This window comes from Eptatretus burgeri, chromosome 12, assembly GCF_056783735.1.
Source record: "Eptatretus burgeri isolate ZD-2024b chromosome 12, Ebu_testis_v1, whole genome shotgun sequence".
Lineage (NCBI taxonomy): Eukaryota > Metazoa > Chordata > Myxini > Myxiniformes > Myxinidae > Eptatretus > Eptatretus burgeri.
Window position 1 is genome coordinate 33,895,561 of NC_140972.1, and position 12,508 is coordinate 33,908,068.

General features: G+C 43.1%; 1 protein-coding gene across 4 annotated transcripts in view; it reads left to right on the forward strand.

Annotated features, from left to right (window-relative positions):
- Window positions 1–12,508, forward strand: part of POLRMT (RNA polymerase mitochondrial) — a 131,638-nt gene that overhangs the window by 17,621 nt on the left and 101,509 nt on the right. For 2 of the 4 annotated variants that reach the window (XM_085850089.1, XM_085850090.1), the window contains exons 3-5: window positions 241–710; window positions 2,725–2,916; window positions 10,300–10,433. In XM_085850089.1, coding sequence (XP_085706215.1) covers window positions 241–710; window positions 2,725–2,916; window positions 10,300–10,433 — 796 coding nt within the window. Of the gene's footprint in view, window positions 1–228; window positions 711–2,724; window positions 2,917–10,299; window positions 10,434–12,508 lie in introns of all 4 variants that reach the window. The other 2 variants (XM_085850087.1, XM_085850088.1) reach the window with 1 other exon arrangement.

Here is a 12,508-nt window from a genome sequence, read left to right on the forward strand (position 1 = left end):
TCCCTTTAAGATGTCTGTGCGAGTCCCTGAACTGGTGGGATTAAATAAATTGAATCGAGTTGTTCTGCTTTTATAATGTGAGTGGGATTTTAAATGTTTGTTGATCTAATTTGTGTGTGTGTGTGTGTGTGTGTGTGTGTGTGTGTGTGTGTGTGTGTGTGTGTGTGTGTGTGTGTGTGTGTGTGTGTGTGTGTGTGTGTGTGTGTGTGTGCGTGTGTGCACGCGCAGTGCCTTGTACAGCAGCACTAAAGGAACCGGAGGGCCAGTTAACCTCGGGCGAAGACTCGACACGTGTGACCACCAAAGCTTTTGCCAACCAAGATGCATGTGCCCCTGAAGAGCCACAGCAACGTTCTGTTCGCAGCACAAAAAAAGCGATTAAGAAGAATAAGACATTTATAACGAGGGACAAAGAGCCAGCCATTCAGCAAGATCCATGTACGGCCACTAAAGATTCTGCCAAACAGGGTGGATGTGCCTCTGAAGAGCCACAGCAATGTAGTTCTACTCACAGGAAAAAAAAGATGAGCAAGAAGGAGAAACTTGTAAAGAAGGATAAAGAGCTAGTCGTTCCGAAAAATGAAGATTGCCAAATCCATCCTATTGCAAGGATTAAGAACATCTCCTTAGCTCGACTCGGGAAAGCTGATTTAGTCTCCACAGCAAATGATGCGCCTGATAAGTTGAAATTCAAAAAGAAAAAACAAAAGGTTGTTTATGTTTTGCTTGCTTTGGTATTTGGCTGTACATTTTTATTTCGGTAGTATTATTGCATGATAATGTTTTTTTTTTTGGATTTTGTTGGGGGTTCACACGTTTGTGGTTTCCTTCCCTCTAGTGTATGTATGTCGTTTGTGGTGCCGAACTCAGCCCGTTCTCTTATGACTGCAATCCAATGTTTGCGCTGCACGAATATGAACGATTGCACTGGTCGGCTTCCAATCAATTGGGTCTTTGTCAATTGGGGTCTGTGGCTTCTGAGTGGCGTTGCAGTGATCACATCAACAGCGTAACGTTTTTATAACTTGTATTTCAAATGAACAGATACAAAGTCAAATGAGGAAGTTCACCCTTACATACAATGCAATGTCCAACAACGATTCCAGCGTTGAGTTGTTTCCGCCCAGTGTCCTTGCCCTGCCGGCTCAACTCGTGCTTGTTCACCTCATCCTCTGAGGCTGTCGAATGATCGAGTCCTGTCGCGTCGTGTTGTTCTCTCTCGTATGCTGGCCCGTCTAAGATGTTTGAAGAGCTGAAAGGAATTATTTCCTGATACACAATCTTAATGAGTTTTAATCAACCTGCTTATAATTGGCTCCACGTGTTAACAACCGCTCTGGACATTAACACCTCGTTCACTTATCTCAGTTCAATCGAGCACGGGGACGATCGAAACACACGTCTCGTCACACGTCACCCGTCTCTCTACACCTCCCTCTCGTGGGTTTATATAGTAACGCAGAACAATCCCGTACCAGCAAAAGCGATTCTCGGCCATACGGGAAGCTTCGTCTGTGAATGTTCCAGCACCTTCACAAACCTCACCAGGCAATTTACAGTACTATACTGCTCTCTACAATCAAAATTAGCTCATTACATCAAGTAGTTTATAATAAAATTCACCGATGTGTGCTCGAGCAAACTTATAACATGTAACCATCAATTTTCATCGTTCATGTGTTGGCATTGACTAATGCTTATTCACAAATGCCACAACATCTAGCTTTTAACTGACAGACTTAGTCTGAAATGGGGGCTTTATGGATTGGGTCTCGTCTATTCGTGCGTCCATCCATCCGCAGCCATATCTTGGATATGTATGGACCAATTTTGTTCAAACTTGGCCCAAAGCCAATACATGATGGTAGTATACATATGCACATCATTTTGTTTCGCAATTTGATCAAAGATGGCTGACTGGTGGCCATTTTAGTTGTAAAAAAAACTCGATGTTGAACACGTTCTCAACAATTTCTTGGACATGCATTTACCGGTCTTGTTCAAACCAGGCACACTGATAACGAATGATAGCTTACATATGCGCGTCATGTTTTTTTCGACATCAGATCCAAGATTGCTGACTGGCGACTATTTTATTACTTAAACGTGCCCCCAACCATTTCTTGAACATGCATTGTCCGATTTTGTTCAAACTTGGCACAAGCACAGCACATGATTGCCTACACATGCACCTCACTATATTTTACTATCTGATCAAAGATGGCCAACTGGTAGACTGGCGGCTATTTTAGTTGTTAAAAAAATCTGGCATTGAACATGTCTTCAACCTTCTCTTGGACATGCTTTTTCCGATCTTGTTCAAAGTTGGCATGCAGATAATGAATGATGGCTTACATATGCACACCATTTTCTTTCGAGATCAGATCCAAGATGGCCAACTGGCAGCCATTTTGTTACTCATGCAATCTTGCCCAATCGTACGCAATCCTCCATGTCACATGACCACTCAAGTCAGTTGCGCATACACATAAATCTTGTAGTAAATATGGGCTAGCCCTTTAACTCTGGACAGCAAAATTACTAAAACCACGGGGGCTATGACATTTTATGTCTTTTCTCCTTGTTGTTACTGTACTGTACATAGAAAATTGAGGTCTAAGGGACCTTGGTTGATTTTTCAGTGGCAGAATCAGTCAATGCTATATTGAGGCAAGAGAGGTGCTTCTTTGGGATATTTTTCTGGTGCCTCTATTATTTTTGCAGAAAACGACCCAACGGAAGCGGTATTATACACAGGATGTGGCGGAAGTCCTGGCATACTTGGAAGCTTGTATTACCACTGGAGAGCTGGACCTAGCCCAAAGGTGTCTGCAGCGTCTTGAGAAAAGTACTACATATGGGCAGTATCTGAGGACGAGCATGTACAATATCCTCATCCATGCGTGGGCGAAGCGGGTATGTAGTCAGTTTATATGTCGATTTGCATTCCGTTAAACTAAACTCTGGGTGAATGATGGTAAAAACGCTTATGAAAACTGGTGGTAAGAAGGAAGCTCATTTGTACACTGTCGATGACGAGTATGACAAAATAATAATATGACCGATGACACTTTTAATTTATGGCACATTGCAGACTTGTTGATACACCTACTGAATTGGGTGTGGATTAGCTAAGGGGGAGGTCTCTATTTGCATTCCATCTTGTTGCATCTCGGTAAGGCCTAAGCGAGCTTGTCAGCATTCTGTGAACGGGTTTCCCAACCACACTAATGTTTCTCGCTGTTGGCAAAAAGAAACCAAATAAAACTCACGAAGATGTCATAAAAGCAATCAAGTTCGATGATTTTGATGAAAATGATAAATTATTATCCAGATGTGCAGGATTACATCACAGAGGTGATAAAAGTCCTATGTTTGTGTCAGTGATTATTCCTCCCCCAAATTTGTTTATCTTTGGGATCAGGCAATTTTTTTTTAATCCATCTTAGGAACTTGTTCCTGTGTCTTACTGTTGATGATGCCTTTTTTAATTTCCTTTTTTTTTTTCTTATTACATGATCTAAGGCTCGTAGTGGAGCTCACACACATCTCATACGTCACATACATCTCACACACTTTGATAGACAAATGAATACGCGAGACACAACACAAGACTGTTAGATGAACACACACTGAGCTTGTGTAAGATGGACCAACAAACAAGGAAGTGTCACTTACAATTTTATAAAGTCTTTGGGATGATTCGACCGGGGTTTGAACCGCCAGCCTCCCAGACTCGGAGCAGACCATCTAACCATTACATCACCTAGTTTGGTACAAGTTGTGCATCCTGCTACCTTTCTATGCACACCATTAGCATAAGAGTTATACCCCTCTACAACTATTATTTATTTATTTTGTATGGAAAAGTGCTGGAATCCTCTTCCTCTTCCTTCCCACCCAGTCTGCTCCATGCATGCTCATCCCTCCCTGGCCTTTCTCTTTTATTCCTCTTCTTATATTTCAATATCCACCTTTGTCCTGATTTCTCTTCCTTTTCTCAATTTGCCACCCCGATGGAAGGAAATGACAGTTGTAATTATTTGATACAATGATTACATTGATTTAGCCAGGACAAAGTTTATTGAAAAATTATTTAGAAGCCATCATGGTCATGAACTAATAATGGTTTAAAAGTTTTCTTCAAGACTATAATTTTGTAGCAAAGATATTTGGCAAATGAGAGGTACTGTATGATAATTTCCTGACAAACGCATTGTTTGATATAAGACTGTTCAAATTTGTCAGTTGGAAACTATTGATTATTTTCGTGGAGATATAGCAGTGGTTGGTACAGTTTGGAAAAAGCTTTTGAGGGTTTGGTTCAATAAGATTTTACAATGGAAGCTTGTAAAAAGTCAATTCATGATATCTCCAAAAGTTGATGAAATGGTCGCGTATATTCCCGACCTTGAGTCTGAGCTTACATCTCAACAGGGACAGATTTGTAATAATAAATGTATACAGTATATATTTTAATTTCCTCGCTGGTGTCGTACCAGCTGCGGACATGCCGTCCTTTATATGGTGAACTCAAGGCCGGCTGTTCTGGATGAATTTGTGATGTGGGCGATAAGGATCTTGCATACGGTATCTCAATCAAAAGAATAGATCATTTTGTGCTTGTATCCTGGCAAAATTCCCCGGTTATAATTAGTGTTAGTTCTACAAATAGAAGTTGGTTATGAAGGGATGTGGATGTTGAGGGAGATCAAGTTAATGGTAAGAGTGGGTTTAGTATGTACAAGATAAATATTTCATTAAGTTAAACTCGTGTGGACACAGCACAAGCATGATGGGCTAAATGACCCATTCCTGTGTCCATGCTTTTTGTCCTTGTAACAACAATCTCATGTTCCTTCCTTCCTTTGCCAAAGGTACTTTTATTTCATCTCTCATCCCACTCAGCTGTTAAATTAATATCAGGTGGGGTTGGCTCTGCCCTGTCATCCATCTGAAGTCGGCAAAATGAGTGCCAGCTTGCTTTTTATCCTGTGACGGAATGGCGACCCCTCCAGGATTGTGTTCAATTGCCAAGGAGACTGCTTAGGCAGCACCAACGTTCTGCACAGAGTATGGTCCCAATGAATGGATGGATGTATATATAATTTACAGTGGCCTGCAAAAGTATTCATCCCCCCCCCCCTTTTCCCCAAAGTTTTCACATTTTGATGCCACCTGAGCATATTTCATGATTTTTTTTTTTTTGTATACCTTGGTCGAGGCTCGTATGAGAGCTAACACACAACTCACAGCAAGGAGGCATGAGACAAGAGGGGCGGGAGTGGAAGGGACAAAACAGTGGGGAACAGACACATTAGGTGAACTGTGGAAGGGAGAGGGATGGGGATGGGACGGGGAACATGGCGAAGAGAAGATGGACATTTCAGGGACTTTCAGGAAGGAAAGCAGGAGAAATGAAGGAAGTGGGCTTGGGTGGATTATCGGGGGTAGAAAAGATCGAGGATTTGGATGGGGGAAGATAAGAGGTGGTGGTGAACAGCTGTTTTGAAAGCCTGGAGGGAAGAATGGGAAAGAATAGAGTGAGGAAGTTTATTCCAAAGGCGGGAAAAAAGAGTGAAGATGAGCAGTGATTCGTGATTTTGGTAGTTTTACCAGAAGGGGGTTGTTGGCGGACCTTGAGCGCCCTGTGGAAATGTGGTGGGGACAAATCACAGAGAGAGCAGGGGGGCAAGGCTGGAGAGGAGTCGGTAGAAGACAGAAAGACCACCGACCAACCTGCGGTGATTGAGTGAGAGGCCCAAAGACTCAGCTTCATTGCAGGAGATGCCGATGATCTTAAATGCCCTGGTTTCGACAGCGTGAAGCCGAGAAAGGTGGGAGGCAGGAGCACCAGCAAAGAGGGGAGAGCAGTACTCCATCAGGCTACGGACAAAAGCTTTGTAAGTGGTCAGGAGCTCAAGAGGGCCGAGGAAGGACTTAGCACGACGGAGGATTCCCAGTCGGCGACTGGCTTTTGAGGCGAGGTTGGAAATGTGACTTTCCCAGGAAAGGTCATGGCAGATAGTGGTCATGGCAGAAAGGTCATCTTTCAAATCAAACTTAATGTATAGAGTCTTCACAAACTACTCCAAAGTGGTAAAGCTAAAAAATGCAGATATGTGAACAAGTTATATTAACAAAGAAAATCAGATGATTCCCAGTTGCATAAGTATTTAAACCCTTTGCCTAATTAACCTGAAATCACTTCAGGAGCAAATTATTTGTTTGAAAGATTACAAAGCTCCTCCACTAATCTAAGGAGTTTTAAGGTGACACTCACTTGGTCAACCAACAAGGCAAACATGAAGACCAAGGAGCTTTCCAAAGAAGTCAGACGTAAAGTGGTGGAGAAGCACCGTTCAGGAGAGGGTTGTAAGAAGAGTTCAAGCTCACTCATTATCCCTCTGAGTACGGTGAAATCCATCATTATGAAGTAGAAGACATATCATACCACCCAGACTCTACTCAGATCAGGTCGCCCAGCCAAACTCAGCAGCTGGGCAAGCAGGAAACTGGTTTGGGATGTCACTGTAATCCAACAAGGACTTTGAAAGATCTGTAAGGCTCTATGTCCTAGATGGGGGGTCAGTGTTCATCAATCAACAATATCACGTTCTCTTCACAAAACTGGTCTCTCTGGACCAGTGTTTCTCAACCAGGGTTCTGCAAGAGGTCGCTAGGGGTTCTGCGAGAAACAGTAATAAATAGGCTAATGTCTTTTTGAGTAGTTTTTGTTTGTTTTAATATTCGTAATTTTACTATACACGTACGGCATATTGTTGGAAACTCCTTGGTTATTATAATAGAGGCTTCAACCTCTTATATTATTTACAATTATAACAACCATAGGGAATGTATTTAACGATGTCTATGTGGCGCCAGTGTGAAACCGCTCTCACTTGTTAGTGGACGTCCTGTACGCGGCGGATTTGTGTATCATTGAGTGACTGACTCAAGTACGGGACGCATGCACGGTGTCCATCTATCTTCTCTGTGCTTCCTAGCGCGAAGTCTCTCTCTCTCAAGGTTAGTTCTTCTGTTTACCTTTATTGCTTCAGCTTTATTCGTTTAAGTTTTGTTGATCAAGTTACATGAGGTAAGGTGTGTTGTTGTTTTTTTGATTTAAAGAAGTTTTTTTTTGTGAATTAAAACCTTGGTGTGAGGTCTCATAAACGAGCAGTATGGGTTTTTTTTTCATTGCCAATAAATTTGACAAAAAGGGGGTCATTTTTTCTTTAAACCAGGTATCCAAAAAAAATATATTATATTTACCACATGAACTATGATAAAAATATAAAAGAGCGACATATTAATAATGGTATATAATAATTTTTATGCAGGGGTTCCCTGAGACATGAAAACTATTTCAAGGGTTCCACAAGGGTAAAAAGGTTGAGAAACGCTGCTGTGGACAGTAGCAAGAACGAAGCCATACTGAAAAAGATGCGTCTAAAGGCTTTTATGGAGTTTGGGAAATGGCATCTTGATGATACTGCAATCATGTGGAGAAACGTTTTGTGGTCAGATGAGCCAAAAACTGAACTTTTTAGTCAAAATTCAAAGCGTTACTTCTGCTGCCTGCCTAACACTGCACATCACCCAGTCAACACCATCCCTCCTGTTAAGCATGGTGGCGGCAGCATCATGTTATGGGGCTGCTTTTCATCAGCAGGGACTGGCAAGCTTGTCAGGGTGGAAGGGACAATGGACCAGTCCAAAGTACAAATGGGTAGGAGATCCACATTTCAGCAGGACAATGATTCAATGCACAAAGCTTAAGCCACACTGGAGTGGCTGAATAAGAATAAAATAAATGTTCTTGAGTAGCCCAATCAAAGTCCTGACTTAAACCCAATTGAACATTTATGGTGAAAACCTGGTGTTGGCTTTCGCGGTTAGGGTGTCTGGCTTCGGATCTTCGGGTCCTGAGTTTGAGCTCCTGTCATCCATTGAATTAACACCAGATGGGGTTCACTCAGCCTGTCATCCTGAGGTTTGCAAAATGAACACCGGTGTACTGGTAATGGGGACATTGCATCAGCAGCACAGCCACGCCCTCAGCCAATGATGCTACCCTCAGCCAGCTGCATATGAAGGAGGAGGATTTATGGTGAGACTTGAAGATTGCAGTTCATCGACGACCCCCATCAAACTTGGCAGAACTAGAGCAATTTTCACATGAAGAATGGGCAAAGATTTCACCATCTCACTGTACAAAGCTGGTAGAGACCTTCCCTAAAAGACTCATAACAGTCATTGTCGTAAAAGGTGTTTCCACCAAGTACTGATCTCAGAGGCTGAATACTTTTACAACCAGTGAATTTTGATTTGTACATGTTTTTTACAGGTATTCCTGACACGTAACCTCCTTCAACTACAACAGTGTTTAGTTTGATCTCTTCAGTTATTAATAAAAAATTTCATTTGGAAAAATTGTTTCTTCATAATTCGTAATTCATCTAAATGTGGCATTATTGGTAGGGGGTGAATACTTTTACAGGCCACTGTTTTTCTCTTCTATCTATTCTATTCTATACTATGTATGAAGAGACAGAGGGTGTAGGTTTTTCACAGGTAATCTTGGCTGTCATTGCGTGTAGGGAGTTATCCTTGACAAGATGGCATAGCTCGTTTTTCGATCCATGTTTTAGGAACTTGAATGACAAAAAAACCTCACCAGAAATGGTGTTTTTTACGACCTTTCTCATGCACCATTCGCGTCACATCCCAATATGCAATGGGGAAATAGAAACTGTCCATTAATTACGTACTTTTGAAATGTACTTTTTGGACCCGTTTATAGCCTTTTGTGAGTATCGTTTATCCGTTTATATCACTCATATAATATTTTGAATGCTTCATGTGCTGATGTGCAGTAAACAGTGTGTGATGTTATACTTTGGCATGTCACTATTTTCCAGCGTATTCCATGAAATAATAGAAAAAAAAATTCTTCTCCCAATGTCTAATTGCTCTATTAAAAAATTGATGGAATAGGTAGCAATGCAGAGGCTTCACAGGGTGTATAGATTGAAGTAGATCTGCATGTAGACATGCACATTCACACACACACACACACACACACACACACACACACACACACACACACACACACACACACACACACACACACACACACACACACCCTCTCTTGTCTCTTCAGAAACATGCAAAGGTCACAATAGCAGAAAACAAATAATCCTTATAGCTTCACCTGTTACCTGTTGCATTTGTGAATACTACTGCGTTTCAAGCGGCAGTGTGGTATAGTGTCTGACCTCAGTCGAGGTGCTTGATGGTTCTTATCTGACCCTGGTCGAGTCATACCAAAGATTTAAAAAATAGTACATGATGCTTCCTTGCTAGTTGAGGATAGAGCATGGACAAAGCTGTGGTTGGCATCCCTTTGAGAGGGAGATTTCTCCCTGAAAAGTGCATTGCCAACTGCAGGAAGAAAGGCATCACCATGAGGCTGCGCCACCAGCACCCATTGTATTCTGGGAATTGTCTTCTCCCAAGGTCAATGGCTTTGTTTGTCTGATGTCCAATCCTGCATTGTCTGCTGTCTGCGTCTGAGTGCCTGGTTTGTGTGTGCAGCTCCCCTATGAGCCTGAGGAACCACAAACAAAAATGTGATTTTTGACCATTTGAGAAAATGTAAACAAGTTCTGCTTTTCCAAAACATAAAAATCATCTAAAAGCCCAGCAGATTTTTGACGCGATAGGTTTTATCAACTGAAAGTGAAAAAGGTATACAATCCGCCATTGGGAGAAAAGTGAAGCCGTCCTTTCAGGCATTTCCCTTCTTCACAGCTAACAAAAATTTTTGTGCAAGGGTACCATCTCACGTATCAACACTTGTTACCTCCGCAACCAAAGGTGAAGGAGGTTATGTTTTCACCCCTTTCTGTCTGTTTGTTTGTTTGCTTGTCTGTACAGGATATGTCAAAAAGTTCTGGACGGTTGGGATGAAACTTGGTGGACAGGTTGGGTGTGACGCAAGGATGAATTGATTCGATTTTGGTGAAGATCCGGATGTGGACACGAGAATTATTTAACTTTTAAAGTGATTCTTTACCATTGAGAGATAGGGCCAAAAACGATATACTGTAGTACTCTATGGAATGATATTTCAAAGATTTATGGGCCTGATATGTTCTCGTGGATCAGGCATTACGTGGCGGAGGTATGCACTCTACCGAGTGCCCTTCTAGGTTTGTATATGTTTTTATTTCAAAGGAAGCGCATAATGTAGCAAAGCTGTAACACGTGCATGCACGCGTGCTTCTGCTTTAGGGATGCATGTTACAGGTGGCACAGTTGTTTTCGAACATGAAGAAACTGATGGTGAATCCCGACCTTTCATCATATGTTGGTGCTCTCGAGTGCATGGGACGAGCAGAACATTGCACTGAAATCCTTCTCAACAGGTGAGGATATTTCGTCTGGGTCAAAAAGTTTTTTCCTGAAACTGTGAAGGAATGGTCTCTGCCAGCAAAATACGGTACAAATTTACCTCTTCCACCTTTTGAAAAAAGATTTTGGAGAAGAGGCAACACTTCATATTCATAACTTCCGCATGGGGTTCTTTTTTCACGTGCTGGTTAAAATCTGGTCTCTCCGTTTCTACCTCGGTAAAGCTGGGTTTTATTTTTTTTTGGGGGGGGGGGCGGGTTAACCGGATTTACTACTAGAATTTTTAAAGTAAATGCTGTGGAGACTTTTAAACCGGATTAACAGGGGTAGAAAAGATCGTGGCTTTGGATGGGGGAAAATAAGAGGTGGTGGTGAACAGTTGTTTTGAAGACCTGGAGGGAAGAATGGGATTGAAGAGTTTGGGAGTTTATTCCAAAGGTGGGGAAAAAGAGGAACGAAAGAGTGAAGGTGAGCAGTGATTCGTGATTTTGGTAGTTTTACTTGAAGGGGGTTGCTGGCGGACCTTGAGCGTCCTGCGGAAATATGGGGGGGGGGGCATATCGTAGAGAGAGTGGGGGGGGGACGAGACCGGAGAGGCGATGGTAGAAGACAGAAAGACCACCGACTTGCCTGCGGTGAGGGAGTGAGAGGCCCAAAGACCCAGCCTCACCGCGGGAGATACCAATGATCCTAAATGCCTTTGGTTTCCACAGCATGAAGTCGAGAAAGGTGAGAGGCAGGAGCACCAGTCCAGCGTGGAGAGTAGTACTCCACCAGGCTGCGGACAAAATCTTTATATGTGGTCAGGAGCTCAGGTGGGCCGAGGAAGGACTTTGCACGACGGAGGATTCCCAGTCGGCGACTGGCTTTGGAGGCCAGCTTGGAAATGTGGCTTTCCCAGGAAAGATCATCGCAGATAGTGAGACCCAGAAGCTTGAACGAAAGGACTTCTTCAAGAGGATTGTTGAGAAAGTCGATGAGGTGGGGCTGGGGGTGGGGGGTGGGGGGGTTCCAAATGGTTCTTTCGGAGACCCATAGTGAGAGTGTGAGATTTGTCAGGATTGAAAGATATGTTCCATGTGTTAGACCAGTTTGTGAGTTTACCAAGATCTACAGAGAGCGACGAAGCTGCTGTTTGCCGGTATGAGGGATGAGAGATGGTACGGCAGAGGGTGGAGTCATTAGCAAAGAAATAAAGAGGATTTTCCAGCGAGTTGGAGAGATCATTAATGAATGTCTCTGTTTCCCACTGTTTTGTCGTTCCCATTCCTGCCCCTCTTGTCTCATGCCACCATTGCTGTGCGTTGTGTGTTATCGGATCATTGGCATCTCCCGCGATGAGGCTGAGTCTTTGGGCCTCTCACTCTCTCACCGCAGGCAGGTCTTGTGCCCTTTCTGTCTTCTACCATCTCTCCAGTCTCGCCCCCCCCCCCCGACCCCCGCTCTGTCTGTGATTTGTCCCCACCATATTTCCGCAGGGCTCTCAAGGTCCGCCAACAACCCTCTTCTGGTAAAATAATGAAAATCACGAATCACTGCTCACCTTCACTCTTTCATTCCTCTTTTTTCCCCACCTTTGGAATAAACTCCCTCACTCTATTCGATCCCATTCTTCCCTTCAGGTCTTCAAAACAGCTGTTCACCACCACCTCTTATCATCCCCCATCCAAATCCTTGATCTTTTCTACCCCCGTTAATCCACCCAAGCCCACCTCCTTCAAATTCCCTGCTTTCCTTCCTGAAAGTCCCTGTAATATCCATCTTGTGTTCCCCACCCCATCCATCTCCATTCCACAGATCTCCTCATGTCTGTTCCCCACTGTTTTGTCCTTCTCACTCTCGCCCCTCTTGTCTCATGCCCCCCTTGCTGTGCGTTGTGTGTTAGCTCTCATACGAGCCTCGGCAAGGTATACAAAAATAAAAATAAATAACTAGAAAAAGAACAGGACCCAGAACGCTGCCTTGAGGAACTCTAGACTGGACAGGAAGAGGGGATGAGAGAACTCTATTTAGGGCCACACGTTGGCTGCGACAGGAGAGTAAGTCTGCGAGCCATGAATGTAGATGGCCTTGGATGGAGGAAATAATG